Genomic DNA, 17,183 nt, shown 5'->3' with positions numbered 1-17,183 from the left:
AACGAGCAGAATGTTTGCTCCCTGATAACCCACTGATTGCAGTTTTTCTAGGGCTCCTTTGATACCACAATCAGTCAAATGCGGCCTTGAGATCACCCTCACCTCACCTCTAGAATTCAGCTCTTTCGTCCATGTTTGAAACAAGGCTGTAATGAGGTCAGGAGCTGAGTGCCCCTAGCAAAACCCAAATTCAGGGTCACTGAGCAGGTTATTGCTGAGCAGGTGCCGCTTGATAGCAATGTTGATGACCCCTTCCATCACTTTACTGATGATCGACAGTAGGCTGGGCGGTAATTGGCTGAGTTGGATTTGTCCTGCTTTTGCGTACAGGACATACCTGGGCAATTTTTCACATTGTTGGACAGATGCCAGTGTAGTAACTGCACTGGAACAGCTTGGCGAGGGGAGCGGCAAATTCTGGAGCTCAAATCTTCAGTACTATTACCAGAATGTTATCAGACCTCATTGCTTTTGCAGCATGCAGTGACTCCAACTGTTTCTTGATATCACATGGAGTGAATCGAATTGGCTGGAGACTGGCATCTGAGATGCTGAGGATCACTGAAGGAGGCCGAGGTGGATCATCCACTCGGCACTTCTGGCTGAAGATTGTTGTGAGTACTTCAGCCTTATCTTTTGCAATTAGTGGGATTAGTGGAAATACTAGAATAGCCATTTTTACTAAAGGTACATGCCTAGGTTTTCAAATTGCTCCCAGGCTAAAAAACTCACGTGACACTGCCCAAGTATAAAGCTGGAGTTGGGCTATCTGGGTGTAAATTGCCCAATGTTGCCTGCATATAAAACTGGAGTGCCATTACTTAGGTGTAAAAGTAATTTGTTACAGAAATTGCCTGATTTTGAATGCCATCACTTTCATTATTGAGCTGATGAATGATCTAGCTTATCTGGACTTTGGTATCTACTTGGTAGACAATTGAAATTCTTAAAAGTTTAAGTTAGGGGTACCCAGACTTCACTGACTTGAGATCTATTTCTTCAACAGTCAGCTTTACACAGTTTACCAGCCAAGTAACTCCCCTCTTCACAGGGACATGCAAATATGTTGCGTAATATAAGCCTTATATTACCTGTCTATGGATAAAAAGAACAAAAGTACATGAAGAACACTCCTGCACACAAAGTCTGACTAGAAATGTCCTCATTTTGTCATTTCCCTGGTGCAGCAGGGACAAGAGATCCTGTTAAAGCCAGGAGCAGGTTGGGGACTTTAAACACAGAGTGAGCTTCTGCTGGGAATGTGGTGTATTATGTAAAAATGGCATAGATCTTTTGGTTGTGTTAAGAAAATAATGGGGAATACCTTTTCCATAGTTATGTATTAGTTGCCTATTAAGTAGTGTTTAGTCTATGTTGGTTTTAGTTATTTTGTTACAGTAGAAGTCTTAAAACATGAAACCTTGTGCAATTCTTTACATTGACATTGGAAATTACATACTTCCTTTTGAAAGTTATCGGTCTTCACAAAGATCGTAACAAAGCAAACACTTCCTTTGCTACAATAGTTCTGTTCAGGCATCTTATGACAACAGTCCTGAGGCTAAAACTGAAGAGGAATATTCAGCTTTTTTTAAATGGATCAGCCAAAGCAACTGTTGACACATTCTTGACATCGCTCGCAAAAATGCACAAAATGCTCATCCTTAACCTCCTCTAATTTAAGTTATTCATATACACTGACTTTAATACTTAAATTGAAATTGTCCTTAAAGACAGAAGAATAAAAGATCAGAACTAAACTCCACAACGCACTTTTTTCTTAGCCAAATCTAAGATGGTGCGACAAAACAAATAATTATTGCAAATTAAAATTTATCAATCCCCACACAAAAAAAATCATCCATTTGGAAATTTCAAAGGACCATACTCAGTATGACTCAATCCTGGAATGTCACGAACATATTTCCACAAAGTTATCCATCTCCAAAAGGAAATCTTTCTATCACCAGATAGGAAAAAAAATCCTGTTTCTGCAGATAATGTTTTCATGAAACTTTTCATCAGTTGTCTAATTCAACAACCTACCCTTTACAAAGAATCGGTTGGGGTTCGATGAAAATCTCTCAAATTCCTCAAGTTTTTGCAAAATGGACTCTCGTTCTTTAATCAGTTTCATTGCACTTTCCCAAGCCTCCAGACTCTATAACAAGAGAAAGGACAGTGTGCAATTCCAGCAGTCACAATACTGAATAAACACAGTCCATTTACAATTAGCACAATACCATAAAAACAAGGTGGGTGATAACAGTTGACTACATATTTATTTCAGTGTTGAATGTATTTTAGATCACCACCATCCCTGAAGCTACCTTAAACCATGTCCAATTCTTGCCATTTCTGACTATTAATTTAATTTCCTATTCTCAGTGGGCATTTAAAGAATGTTGCTGCTGTGGCCATCTGAGGTTTAGTGTGAATTAATTGGGTTGCCTTGATGCTAAACATGCTCTCTCAGCACAGCAGCACTGATTTATGGAGTTTGGATAAGGTTACAGTTTTAATTACAGAATATGGCACTGTGTGGAATTAAGCTATGTTATATTCAGTCACCTTGAAAGTTTCCATTGTAATGGGAACTAAAAGCGTTCTGGGGACATACTAATTAGCATTGGCACACAGCACAATAAGAAGAGCTTTGTCACAGACATTCAAAACTACTTTGTGAGATAAAAAGACTTACCTGTTAGTCTTACATGTTAAAGAGAGAGCTAACCAGTCACTTCTGGCTGAAACAGCTATCTTCTTATAGGATGACACTTACATACACTTGATGCATTAATATATTCAAATTGCACAGTGGTTAGCACTAACTGCCTCACAGCACTAGGGACCTGGGTTCGATTCCTGGCTTAGGTCACTGCCTGTGCGGAGTCTGCATGCTCTCCCCGTGCCTGTGTAGGTTTCCGCCTGGTGCTCCGTTTCCTCCCACAATCCAAAAGACGTGCCAGTTAGGTGCATTGGCCATGCTAAATTCTCCCTCAGTGTACCCGAACAGGCGCAGGAGGGTGGTGACTAGGGATTTTCACAGTAACTTCTTTGCAGTGTTAACGGACGCCTACGTGTGAACTAATAAAATGTACTTTGAAATGCGATTAAAATGCTAGTGCAGCCACGACGGAACAGGTTAGCTGAACGTGTGATCAGAGTCTTATCCAGTCACACGACTGAACATGTGGTCAAGTTACTGAGGGAGCGGTTGATTCAATGTTGTCCCTTCTTGGCTTCCTGAGGAAACGTCAGCAGCAGCAGAAAAATCGCACAATTTCACAACGTCTTTCGGGATCGCGAATGTGGCTGGATTTGGCTGAGCAATCATGTCTCTTGTGATCCATCTGCGAGAGTTGGCATGTCTGTCGGAATACTTGGAATGGAGCAGATGATTAGAAATGGAAGTGGGGCTTTGTGGCTGGGGGAAAAACCGTTCAGAGGATCCAGTGGGTCAGCAAAGATGAGGCTGGAAAGTGGTGATACAGAGAGGCAGGCCAAAGGCTACCAGTGGACTGAGGAGCATAGAGGACTAAAGGATTTGGGGATGGGGGGAGAAGTAACGACTGAGGCAGCCACATCTGAGATCTGGGGTAGGCTCATGATCACAGGACTGGCAGGACAGAGGATGCCTAAAATGTCTGAGAGCAAACCCCAGAAAACTGGTAAGATAGCAAAATATTAAGAATAATACTTCAAAAAGTAATATCTTGTTCAAACCTGCTAACTGGCACACTGCAAGTTAAGAAATGTAAACTGTTCCACAGCAACACTCAGTGGTTAAATCTTGCAACTGCACTTTCGGTAGACTGTGCTCCACTATATGGGAACGTCAAGGAACCAGCCCAGCAACAAAACTGAAGGTCTACAGCACCGTGATACTCAATACCCTCCTGTATGCCTGTGAAACGTGGACTGTGTATCAAAGGCATGCAAGACAGCTCAATCATTTCCACATGACTTGTCTTCGCAGAATATTACACATCAGATGGCAAGACAAAACACCAGGCACTGAAGTTCTCTCTACAGCAAGTCTACCATCAAGTCCACACATTGCTGATGAGAGCGCAGACCCGTTGGGTAGGTCATGTCATCCGTTTGCCAGACGAGCACATACCCAAGCAACTCCTTTCTGGGGAACTACTGCTGGAAGACGCTTGCATGGAGGACAGAAGAAATGTTACAAAGACACACAAGGCCTCCCTGAAGTCACCTGACATAGACACGACCACCTGAGAAACGTTGGCACAAAACTGCCCTACCTGGCGCTGCATCATCCACAAGGGATGTCAAGCTTACGATGCAAGGTGCATGGCTGAAGCACAACTTAGGCGCGAGCTGCACAAGTCCAGAACCATCAGCGCAACAACTAGAGTACCTACACAAGTCTGCCCAATATGTGCCAGGGCATTACGTGCCTGACTTGGTCTGATCAGTTATCTTCAGACACACCGTGACCAGCCTCAAAATGACTAATGGTGTCGAGGTCCACATCAACAACGATGGACGAACAACATATGTTGCTCACAGGTTGTGACCCCGAGCTTCTCTAGAACTAAGTGCCACCAAAGTGTGTGTTTATGTGCCAGTGGAGGGTGGGGATGAGCGCTTTGATGGTTCTTCTCTATCGGGCTCCATGAATAACCTCTTCTGTGTTGCTGTCAGAGGTGGAGTCAAGGGCCTGGCTGGTAGACTTCTTGTGCTGCTTGCCACATGTATCTGAGAAAGAGAGGAGAGGTTATTTGTGCACAGTACAGGCCTTTAGAAATAGGAAGCATGACTCACAGCATTGTTGACTGAGGAATGGTGCAGTGCTGGATCCTCACTTGGTTAATTGCAGCAAATTTCACATTGGCAGAGGAGCAGTCAACATCCTCCCATGCCAGCTGGATGGCTCTGTCCTACAAGTTGATGAGGACTTTGCATCTGGCATCCCTCTGCCTGTCCTGTTGTGCACCGGCTTCTCCTGTGCAAAAACATGACCAGCAGAGGAGATGAAGGTGTGTCCATGGGTGTGTGTATGTATGTGTTGGGAGTGATGAGAAAAGTGACTTACTCTGGCAGAATGCATTCTCTTGTGGCACTGGATGACTGTCCTTTTTTTGCAGGGCATTGGCATTCATGACCATGCCACCACCTTCCATGCTGGCTCTGTGACCTGGCTGCCAGGTTTCCACCCTGAGTATGGGTCGATTATATAACATTCAGCTACAGCAGTATTGAGCAGTCTCTCCAAGGAGATGCCATTGAGCTTCAGGGTAGATATCCTGGCAGCCATCATTTCCTGGTGACCTGCAAATTGGGCCCAGTATACCCTGGGGTGGCCTTTAAATGTGGTGCCCCATTGATTGGGGTGATGATGGGTTGGGCAAATCAGAGGGTGTCCTGCCAATACAGCGTGGAACAAGATGCTGAAAGTATTAGGCACTTAGTGCCACACTTTTGGCAGGAAAAGTCACTCCCCCCCCTGCCACAGACATAGGGAATCCCACCTCCTCCCACCCATTTTGACATGGGTGTGCCGCTTGGTAGGGAATGAGGATACAAAGGTACAAAGCCTCTCAAACGTTTCCCAAAAAACCACATGGTCACTAAAAAATAACAGTTACACCACCTCACCAGACCTTAAGCTATGGAATTTCCTTCCTATATTTCTCCACCTCACTTTCCTCCTTTTAGAAACTCATTAAAACTTACCCCTATAACCAAGCTTTAGGTCATCCAACCTAATATCTGTTTATGTGGCTTGGTGCCATATTTTGTTTTCTCGTCCATCTGCGAAATGCCCTGCGGTGTTCTATTATGTTAAAGGCATTATATAACAATATGTCACAAAGGCTGAGGGACCCAGTTTTGTGTGCACTGAGATTGACTCGTATAATGCAGGCCACAGTAAAAGAAATTGCTTTCAAACACCAGAAATCTCAATTGCAATCAGATTACTTCATTCTATGCAGCACCAAACATCATCCTATCCAACACCAAAAATCTACACCAGCACATTATTCACACAAGTCCAGGATACATGTGTGTTGGTCCTTTGCAGGGTGCAGAGCTTTGATATGAGAAATTGCATACCTTAAGCAATGAAAACCATTGAGGAAATCTGTGCACATCAATGACTCACCATCAAAACATCAAAAGTTAGATGCATGCAAATTTCTTTCAAGAAGAACACTTAATGCCAATGTAGTTACAGAAAAAGATTCTAAGTCAGTCCAGCATTGGCCTACCCATATACCTTTGTAACATGACGTGTCTGTTCATATGAGCTGTATTTAATAGCCATATCAAGACGCTGTGAATCAGAGACATGCAGAGTAGTCCAAATACGTTGCAATCTGCTCTGGACATCATCCAGATCTTCAATGCTGGGTACTTTCCCAAGCTGCTTCTGAATCTCGACATATTCCTAAAGTAGGAAGGGAGAGTTGGAAGAATAAACAAAGCAGTTAGAGGTTGTACTTTTTTTTTTTACACACACTTCAACCATTTTTATAGTTTTAAAGCCTTTTGGGAAATATCGCTCTATACTAAAATGCTTAGCTGATTTTCAGATTCTGAGCCATCTGTCACTGTGATTTGGTCCTGCAGCACCGACAGTAATGTTCTTGGCTTACCATTAGGAGGGTTACATAAGAACATAAGAAATAGGAGCAAGAGTAGGCCATCTAGCCCTTCGAGCCTGACCTGCCATTCAATAAGATCATGGCTGTTCTGAAGTGGATCAGTTCCACTTTCCCGCTTTCTCCCCATAACCCTTAATTCCCCTGTCTATTAGAAACCTATCTACCCGTGACTTAAATATATTCAGCAAGGTAGCCTCCACCACTTCAACGGGCAGAGAATTCCAGAGATTCACCACCCTTTGAGTGAAGAAGTTCCTCCTCAACTCTGATCTAAACTGCCCCCCGCCCCTTATCTTGAGGCTGTGCCCTCTAGTCCTGCTATCCTTTCTAAGTGGGAAGAATCTCTCTACCTCTACTCTATCTATCCCCTTCCTTATCTTATATGTCTCTATAAGATCCCCCCTCAGCCTTCTAAACTCTAACGAGTACAGACCCAGTCTATTCAGTCTCTCTTCATAGGCTAACCCCCTCATCTCCGGTATCAGCCTAGTGAACCTTCTACAGCAGGCATTATTGTAGGGCTTGGATGGGTGGGCAGTTGGGGGAATGACATACAGGGAACAGGGCATGAGAGGATCTTCTGACTGGTGATCGTGTAGCTGCAATCATGAATTCAGAAAGCAAGAGGTTAAGATGACGTTATTACATATCACGATAGTGAAGCACCGCATGATCAGCAGCTGCTGTCAAAAATGAATTCAGAAGGAAATCATATTTGACAAATTGGGTAAGAGTTCTTTAACAAATATAATGGGTACATGGACTTTTACACAGATACTATTGAAGATGATTAAATATGGAATTAAGAAGGGGGTAACTTGAATGAAAACCTAGTTGGCAGTAAGCACAGAAACATGGTTTCTCACAGTGATTGGAAGCAAGTTGAAATGTTCCAAAGGGATTCTGTTCTGAAACCACTTATATTGATTGTCACATTAAAAATATATGACAACTAGAGGCTGTTATATCTACACTTGCAGACAATACTCAAGTTTTAAGAAGCATTGTAAATGATTCTGAAGACTAAAGGAAGCTGCCAGGTAATATAAATGAGGTGTCGCTATTTAATAAAAGGTGATTGAAGGAGATTGTTCCAGTGAACATGTCTCAGTTCATTTACAGCTACAACCTGCAATATGAAGCATATCTACTTGGTTTAAGCACCAGAGGGTGAGCAATGTCCATGAAATTGTAGCCGAGCAATATTCTGCAACTTCAGAGGGCAGATGGGGAGAATCATTCTCACTAATCTTCGGAGTTGACAAGGCAAATTGAGAAAGTTGAAAAACATGTGGATTTATAAATAAAGGAATACAGTACAATAGCAAGGGAGTTGTGCCAAACCTTCATAAAACATTGGCCGAGCCTCAGAAGGAGTTCTGTCTTCAATTATGGGCATAACACATTGGGAAAAAAGTCAAAGCCTAGGAGATTGTGCGAAGATTTACTGAAATAGTACCAAGGAATAGAACCAGGAATGAGGAACTTCAGTTATAAGAACATAAGAAATAGGAGCAGGAGTAGGCCATCTAGCCCTTCGAGCCTGCCCCGCCATTCAATACGATCATGGCTGATCTAAAGTGGCTCAGTTCCACTTTCCCGCCTTCTCCCCATAACCCTTAATCCTCTTGCCTATCAAAAACCTATCAACCCGCGTCTTAAATATATTTAGCAAGGCAGCCTCCACCACTTCAATGGGCAGAGAATTCCAGAGATTCACCACCCTTTGAGTGAAGAAGTTCCTCCTCAACTCCGTTCTAAACTGCCCCCCCTTATCCTGAGGCTGTGCCCTCTAGTCCTACTGTCCTTTCTGAGCGGGAAGAGCCTCTCCACCTCGATCCTATCCATCATCTTGTACGTCTCAATGAGATCTCCCCTCATCCTTCTAAACTCCAACGAGTACAAGCCTAGTTTATTCAGCCTCTCCTCATAGCTCAACCCCCTCAACTCCGGTATCAGCCTAGTAAACCTCCTCTGCACTCCCTCCAAGGCCAAAATATCCTTGCGTAAGTGCGGCGACCGAAACTGCACACAGTACTCCAGCTGCGGCCTCACCAGTGCCCTGTACAGTTGCAGCAAGACCTCCCTACTTTTATATTCAATCCCCCTCGCTATGAAGGCCAGCATCCCATTCGCCTTCCTGACCACCTGCTGCACCTGCAGGCTGGGTTTTTGCGACTCATGCACAAGGACCCTGAGGTCCCCCTGCACCGTAGCATGCTGCAGCCTTTCGCCATGTAAGTAGTATTCCTTCCTACCATTATTCCTACCAAAGTGGACAACCTCACACTTGCCAACATTAAATTCCATTTGCCAGTTCCTCGCCCATTCGCCCAGCCTATCCAGATCCCTCTGCAGACTTTCCACACCCTCTGCACAATTTGCCTTTCCACCAATCTTTGTGTCATCAGCAAATTTGGACACCTTACACTTGGTTCCCTCCTCCAGATCATCTATATAAATGGTAAAAAGCTGAGGCCCCAGCACCGATCCCTGGGGCACTCCACTAGTCACCAACTGCCAATCCGAATAGCACCCACTGACACCCACTCTCTGCCTCCTATTTGACAGCCAATCCCCTATCCACACTAACACCCTATCCCCAACTCCATGCCCCCTAACCTTCTGTAACAACCTCTCGTGCGGCACCTTATCAAACGCCTTCTGAAAAATCAAGAAACACCACATCCACCAGTTCTCCTCTATCCACCGCACTACTCACATCCTAGAAGAGCATTTAATTGAAATAGCTTTAGTGTTTTTAGTTTATTTATTAGAGTCACAAGTAGGCTTGCATTAACACTGCAATGAAGTTATTGTGAAAATCCCCTGGTCGCCAGGGAGAGACTGCAGAAGTAGTGGTTGCTCTCTTTAGAACAGAGAAGGTTAAGAGAAGATTTGATAGACACGTTCAAAATTGCAAAAGGTTTTGAAGAGTAAATAAGGAGAAACTGTCCTGTGACAGAAGAGTTAGTATCCAGGAGACACAGATTTAAAGCGATCAGCAAAAGAGCCAAAGATGACAGGAGAGTGTGACTAATTGCATAGCTTTTCTGAAAAAACAACAAAGGCATGATAGGCCTTCATTATTGTATGATTCTACTCTTCAAAAGGTGAATAATGGGATTTGGAGAAATTAGATGATGGGGGGAACAATCTTGAGTCCATGTTCTCCATTAGCAGGATTGACAGCAGGGGCTCAAGATCCAGCAAAATCCAGAAATCACGGAAATCTGGGGAGAAAGCCAGTTAGTCAGTCAGATCCTGACGCTTCGCCATATTTTGCTAAGGTTCTACCCAATAACTATTGCTCATGTGCAAAATAAGCACCAGCTTTCTGTACTGTTATTTCTTTATAATCCAATGCGACCTGGCACTCCCAGCACGGAGCGCAGGATGGGGTCCCAACCTGGTTTATTTCTTGAGTAATCTCCCTTATTATAAAGTATATCTAAATTTTTTTCCAGCTTTCCTGATCCTTAAAAAATGAATAGTCAGACTGAAGCTAAGTGCTAATAAAATCAAAGGCAATGGTGATCAAGTTTAATCAGCAAAAACAATGCAAGTCACAACTGTCATTGACAATTGTCTCTGGATGCAAACAATAACTTTGAGCAATTGTCCTCATAATTGACAATATACAATTATAAAGAGTGGACAACTGCTTTTCATCTCACATTTAAGACTTCATTTTAACAATCTGTTCCTGTGTTTTCTAAACTTAGATTAGCAGAGTCACTTTTGCAAGGAAAGGATACGCATGTTCTATGAGACTTACCCAAATTTGATTCTATTCTGTCCTATTCATGTGAACATTTTAGCTGTTTAGTTCAAAGCCCCTTAGGTATGTGCCTGCACATGTAGTAGTAACTCAAAAATATTGCAAAAACATCTTGATGATCAATTATATGATGCAAGTGGATCAATTAATGAAGAATTGAAAGAAAGCAAATATAAAGCTTCAGCGGCAAAGAGAATAGTAATGATATCTTCAATTACAATAATTCATGAAGTCTTTTCGTAAAAAGGCCCAGCAAGATCATGACCATATTTTGAATAATTCAAAATCCTTACATGTTCTGTATGGATTTCTGGCAAGTTATATGATCAAGGTCTTCCTGAAATTAGAAAATCAATTAATATTTTGTGCTTGTCATTATTATGACACATGCATCAATATATAAGTTCATTCTAAAGGATCTATGCAATATATGTGTGATTACCTTCCTCTACAAGTTATTTCAAGGCACTTAAACCTACTGGCATGTGACCATCTGCATTATGACAGGACTTAAAACAATATGACATAAAAGTCATTACCTTTTCAATTGCAGCTGTAAAAACAAAGCAAAAAAAATTAACAAGATGGAGATTATGCTAAAAGAATTCTACATTAATTTTAGCAATACAATTTATGACAGTATTATTATGTAAGGTCAGAGATTGCAAACAGAAATAGCAGCAGAATTTGTACCACATCAATGTGTAATTCATATTCTCCATATTTTATCACATTAACAATTGTAAAGAACAGAATTCAATTATTAAGAACATCTAAACGCAAAAATACAAGAATAGTTTATACACTAGAGAAGAGCATTTAATTGAAATAGCTTTAGTGTTTTTAGTTTATTTATTAGAGTCACAAGTAGGCTTACATTAACACTGCAATGAAGTTATTGTGAAAATCCCCTGGTCGCCACACTTCAGGGCCTTTTCGGGTACACTGAGGGAGAACTTAGCGTGTCAATCTACCTAACCAGCATGTCTTTCGCACTGTGGGAGGAAACCGGAGCACCTGGAGGAAACCCACGCAGACAAAAGGAGAACATGCACTCTCCGTACAGACCATGAGCCAAGCTGGAAACTGAACCCGCATCCCTGGCACTGTGAGGCAGCAGTGTTAACTACTGTGCCACTGTGCTGCTCAGTGACATTGAATTCCAGAAATCTGATGTTCCCAATTTCACACTGGATATCACATAAATGACATCTGGAGATGCCAGTGGGTTGTGCTTGGTTTGGCATTCCAGAGTGAGTGTCTTATGTTTCAAAATATACAGTCTTCAAGTTATAAAATTGGCACATTTGTACTGTCATCACCATGATATTAGCTACACATCAGCTTTTAATTCATTTGTAATTTCCTTTGTTTCACAAAATCACCCTCCTGACTGCACAGTCAATTCTTCAACCAAGATTACCCGTACATTTTCATCTTTCCATGACTTTTGTTAATAGCATAAACATCATAGCAATCAAGTATATACAGCACAGTTTATTCTATGAGCAACCTGGAATGCATGCAAAAGAAAATGATTACAAAAATCTGAAAACATCATGGCCTAAAAAGTCCCTGCTGCATGGTTGCAGCTGCTAGGCCTCCAACATGGTGTACAGCATGGGCATTCCTCTCCTGCTCCAAAATGTACCATCCACCATAATGGATTAGGTTCTTCCATAAGCAATGGGGTGCATGTAAGAAATGTGCAATTAAATACTTCAGTATGGGTTGTGTATTTGATGTACAATGAGACCCATGCTGCAACCAGAAACACATCCACAGTGGGTATCCAGACTTAAGGATGGGTGTTGCACAACCTTTCCATCTTGAGAAGTGAACATAGAACATAGAACACTACAGCACAAACAGGCCCTTCGGCCCACAAGTTGCGCCGATCACATCAATACCTACCAATCCATAGACCTATCTATAACCCCCAATCCCATTAAATCCCATATACTCATACTGGCGGCAGCCGATTCCATTCACTCACCACCCTCTGAGTGAAAAACTTACCCCTAACATCACCTCTGTACTTGCTTCCCTGCACCTTAAATCTCTGTCCTCTTGTAGCGACCATTTCAACCCGGGGAAATAGCCTCTGAGAATCCACCCTATCTATTCCTCTCAACATTTTATAAACCTCTATCAGGTCGCCTCTCAACCTATGCCTCTCCAGGGAGAAGAGTCCCAGCTCCCTCAACCTATCTTCATAAGGCATGCCTCCCAATCCAGGCAACATCCTTGTAAAGCTCCTCTGCACCCTTTCAATAGCTTCCACGTCCTTCCTATAGTGAGGCGACCAGAACTGCGCACAGTACTCCAAGTGGGGCCTGACAAGGGACTTATAAAGTCCCTTGGCATTACCTCCCGACTCCTAAACTCAATCCCTCGATTAATGAAGGCCAGTACACCATACGCCTTCTTGACCACATCCTCCACCTGCGAGGCCGATTTAAGAGTCCTGTGGACCCGGACCCCAAGATCCTTCTGCTCTTCAACACTGCTAAGACTCCTGCCCTTGAAAGTGTACTCGTTCATCCCATTGGTCCTGCCAAAATGGACCACTACACATTTATCCGCGTTGAAGTCCATCTGCCACTTCTCCGCCCAGTCTTGCATCCTATTTATGTCCTGCTGCAACTTCTGACATCCCTCCAGACCATCCACAACACCACCGACCTTCGTGTCATCGGCAAACTTACTAACCCATCCCTCCACTTCCTCATCTAGGTCATTTATGAAAATGACAAACAGCAAGGGTCCTAGGACAGATCCCTTTACAACCAGCTGGGAATCAACTAATGTGACAGGAGGAAGGCCAAGAGTAGAAGAGGGGAGGAGGATAATCAATAACAACTTCGACCTCCAGCGACCTTCCACGCCAGAGCTTTTAGAGAGCGGTATATCGAAAAGTGTTTTATCTGAATAAACCCATTCATCCCCAATATGCCAACATTCTACAATCCTCACTACTTATCTCACAATCCCTTTCTTCAGTTCACATTCATGGATTATGTTCTTTTTTTAACTATAAAGATAAAAAAAAATCATATGGTCCATAAAGCCTCAACGCCTGTTCGAATGGGATTTGCTCTCGGAGCCTTGATGCAGGTTCCCCAGTGTACCTATTATTGTCTGATCAATGCCCATCCACCTTCCTCCAATAGCTTGAGCCTTTGAAGTCAGCAACTTGAATCCTCTACACAGAACAAGTACACAAGCACTTCCTCTGGCAGTCCAATAAGACATCCTAACGCACTGCATTATTTTAATGAGATCCCAGTCTGGTGCTCCCATGGGAATGGGAGCAGCACATTTTTTTCAAGCATGATCAAATTTCTAGGCCAAGTCTCCTAATACAGTTACTCCAGGAAATTTCGTTATTTAAGACAGAAAGGTTTGTTAGGAACTGATATTCTACCGTCTGATAGAGGAAATTTTCCTAGGCCTCCAAGCATTACAGTGTTGATATTCCATGATCCAGGGATAAATTCCTCTTTTATAAGGCGTAATTCCGTAAGTTCCATTTCTTGTTTCCTGTTTTCGGAAAGGAAATAGATAAATTAGATCTTTAATCCTACTATAATGGTTGAAAACAAAATCCACAGTGGCCCAGATTTGGCAGAAGTTTGATGCCAAAAGTGTTTGTTTTCACCATCATTTACATCACTAAAAATGGTAAAAATTTCAGGATTTTGCATATGCACAAAGTAAGGCAGAAATTCAGCTGCTACTGTCAGTCATTCTCCAAAGGGTGTGATGTTGAGGATCTCCCAGGGAGCAACCCCACAGCACGCAGTGAATTCATGAAACCTTCCAATTTTATGCCGCTAATCCTGCTGTTAGAATGCTCTAAAAAGTCATATCTTATCAAATGTGGTGAACCTGGGTTTTTAACAGTGTGATAATTTAAGAATAACTGCAAAACACTCTAAATATGCCATAATTTTACAGTTATGAAATGTCAAATTATGGTAAAATGTTTATTTTGATGTTTCAGCTTCCAGCTGAATCCAATTATATATAATTTATTTTGCTATCTGCAAGTTTACATTGTTGAAAGCGAAGGCTAAGTTGCTTTTAACTTGCTGGTTTGCTGTCTATGAGAATACTTCAACATAACTGGATAGTTACTGCCTGCTGACATGACTGCTGTTGCACATCAGACAGTCCCTAAACTTAAATGCCAGGTTTGAACTCATTTCAGGAAAGGAAAAGTCAATGCAAAAGATATCTCTAGATCGTAATGATGTTAAGGTCAGTGCCAAATGTTATTCTTTTGCTGCTGATGGCAGAATTTAGCCCAATTTAATCAGTATTTTAAATTATGATAGTTAATTCTAATTTCAAATGCTCTGTACCAGTGGAACAAGTTCTCAACAGAAGCTGCTTACTTTTTCAGTTCTGCTTCTCGAGCAATAAGTTTCTTTCTTGCCTCTTCCCCTTCATCCTCGCTGTCATATAAATGAAAGGTAAATGCTAAGAAGTCAGTGCCCTGTAAAAACAAAAGAATGCAAGAAATCCTAGCCATTGACATAGACACCATTGTATTGCTTTATTCTATTGTTGCCTCCCTCATGTGTGTGGAACTTGGCTATCAGTCTCTGCTCAGCAAAAACTGCCGCTGAGCAGAGACTGATAGCCAAGTTCCACACACAAGGCCAACCTCAACCAGGATCTTGGGTTCATGTCACATTATCTGTAACCCCCATGACTTGCCTGGGCTTGCAAAATCTCACCAACTGTTCTGGCTGGAGACAAAACACATCTCTGTAACCTATGCTTAAGCCTCTCTCCACTCACACTGTCTGTATCTTTAAGACTGATTACCTGTAAAGACTCACATTCCAATCATTATTTTGTAAATTGAGTTTGTGTCTTTATATGCCCTGTTTGTAAACAGAACTTTCACTTACCTGATGAAGGAGCAGCACTCGAAAGCTAGTGGCTTTTGCTACCAAATAAACCTGTTGGACTTTAACCTGATGTTGTGAGACTTCTTACTGTCTCAACTTGTTACCAGTGGTCACATTACATCTGATACAAAGTTGAAGCCAATTACATTCTAACATTGTACTCTGTTTTCCTCTTCTTATCAACCTTTTTGTTATTCTTTGATGCTCTTTATATTCTATTCAATCTTCTGGCCTGCTACTTCTTTGTGCAAATATATGTCTTTTCTTTCAGATTAATGCAACCTTTAACACATTTAGATAATCATGAAGATAGGCCCTTCCCTTGGAATTTTTCCTTTGGACTGGAATGTGTCTACTTTATGTATTCTGAAGGATCCCTTTAAATGTTTGCCACTGAGCCCCTATTGATCTATCCCCCAAGTACATTTGTCAGTTCACTTACCATCTACCTTAACTTGCGCTCAACAGGCAAGCCAGGTCTGAAGAGTAAAGAAAGCTCCCTTTGCCATAATGCCAAATAGAAACAGAACAGTCCACGAGGAAAACAAGATAGATAGATCTGGGAAATCTGGTACATCCTACTCAACCAATGATCACTGTTGTTCTGACAGTGAGCTTGAGCGGCCCTAGAACATGGGCCCTTGTGGTTTGCACCAGGATCCTCTCCAGGGCCCTGCTAAACACTGGAAGCCGCATGCTCTGGACAGACATTAGTCATCCCGCAAGAAATAGATCAGATCACAGCTTTACAGTTCTGCCACATACAGATATAATTTATATTAAATTCAGACTGCAAGCCTACATTTGAAATAGGAATACTGTAAAACTGGTTCTGTTCATCGGAAATTTTGCAGGTTTGTTCAAAAACTCATAAAAAGAAAATTAATGCAAGCTTTTAGGTTAAAATTGTTCAAATATATTGAGTATCTTGATCTTTTAACCACAAAATTTTAATCCCACAAAACCACAACACAGGCAACATGGTGGCACAGTGGTTAGTACTGCTGCCTCACAGCGCCAGGGACCCGGGTTTGATTTCTGGCTTGGGTCATGTGCAGAGTCCGCACATCCCCCCATCATGTCTGCGTGAGTTTCCTTTGGGTGCTCTGGTTTCCTCCCACAGTCTGAAAGACGTGCTGGTTAGGAGCATTGGCCATGCTAAATTCTCGCTCAGTGTACCCGAACAGGCGCCAGAGTGTGGCAACTAGGGGATTTTCACAGTAACTTCACTGCAATGTTAATGTAAGCCTACTTGTGAAGAATAAATAAACTTTTAAAGATGGTTTTAAAGCAATCAAACAAAGCTTCAAAGAAGACAAATTGCAAGAAGGCATGAACGAAATTTCTACAAAATAAGCTTTTGCACAGAACAACAAAATGAGAAAGGAATATTTATTTGAAAGACTGAGTCAGCCTTTCACAAAATTTGTCAGATGACCTTTCCCCCAACCCCCTTAAACAATTAAAGATTAAACAACTGACAGGAGGAGGCGGCTTCAGAAACATCCCATCCTCAAAAAAGGGAAAGCTCAGCCATCAGTGCAAAGACAAAGCTGAAGCATGTGTACCTATCTTCAGCGAGAAATGTCAAGTGGAGTATCCATCTTGGCTGGCAGAGTTCTCTACCACAATTGCCAGACTTCAGGCAATTCCATTCATTCCATGCAATATCAAGAAATGGTTAAGTGCAATACTAAAGACTTGTTCTCCCGATGTAACAATTTTGCTTTTCAAAATTGTTTGAGAATTATTTGAAACTGAAAAATTCACTTTCATTGAAAGAAAAGCATTCTCCAATGGCTCATTTCTGTTTTGTTAAAACTACTGAATGCATTGTTCCTCTAA

General features: G+C 42.0%; 1 protein-coding gene across 1 annotated transcript in view; it reads right to left on the bottom strand.

Annotated features, from left to right (window-relative positions):
* Positions 1 to 17,183, bottom strand: part of ccdc87 (coiled-coil domain containing 87) — a 69,052-nt gene that overhangs the window by 7,175 nt on the left and 44,694 nt on the right. Inside the window, exons 14-18 of the mRNA XM_080207304.1 lie at positions 14,817 to 14,917; positions 13,844 to 13,959; positions 10,956 to 10,969; positions 6,248 to 6,418; positions 2,047 to 2,161 (exon numbers count right to left, since the gene is read on the bottom strand). Coding sequence (XP_080063430.1) covers positions 2,047 to 2,161; positions 6,248 to 6,418; positions 10,956 to 10,969; positions 13,844 to 13,959; positions 14,817 to 14,917 — 517 coding nt within the window. The remainder of the gene's footprint in view (positions 1 to 2,046; positions 2,162 to 6,247; positions 6,419 to 10,955; positions 10,970 to 13,843; positions 13,960 to 14,816; positions 14,918 to 17,183) is intronic.

Source organism: Carcharhinus amblyrhynchos, chromosome 19, assembly GCF_965287045.1.
Source record: "Carcharhinus amblyrhynchos chromosome 19, sCarAmb.v2.hapA, whole genome shotgun sequence".
Lineage (NCBI taxonomy): Eukaryota > Metazoa > Chordata > Chondrichthyes > Carcharhiniformes > Carcharhinidae > Carcharhinus > Carcharhinus amblyrhynchos.
This window is presented reverse-complemented; position numbering and strand designations above follow the sequence as displayed.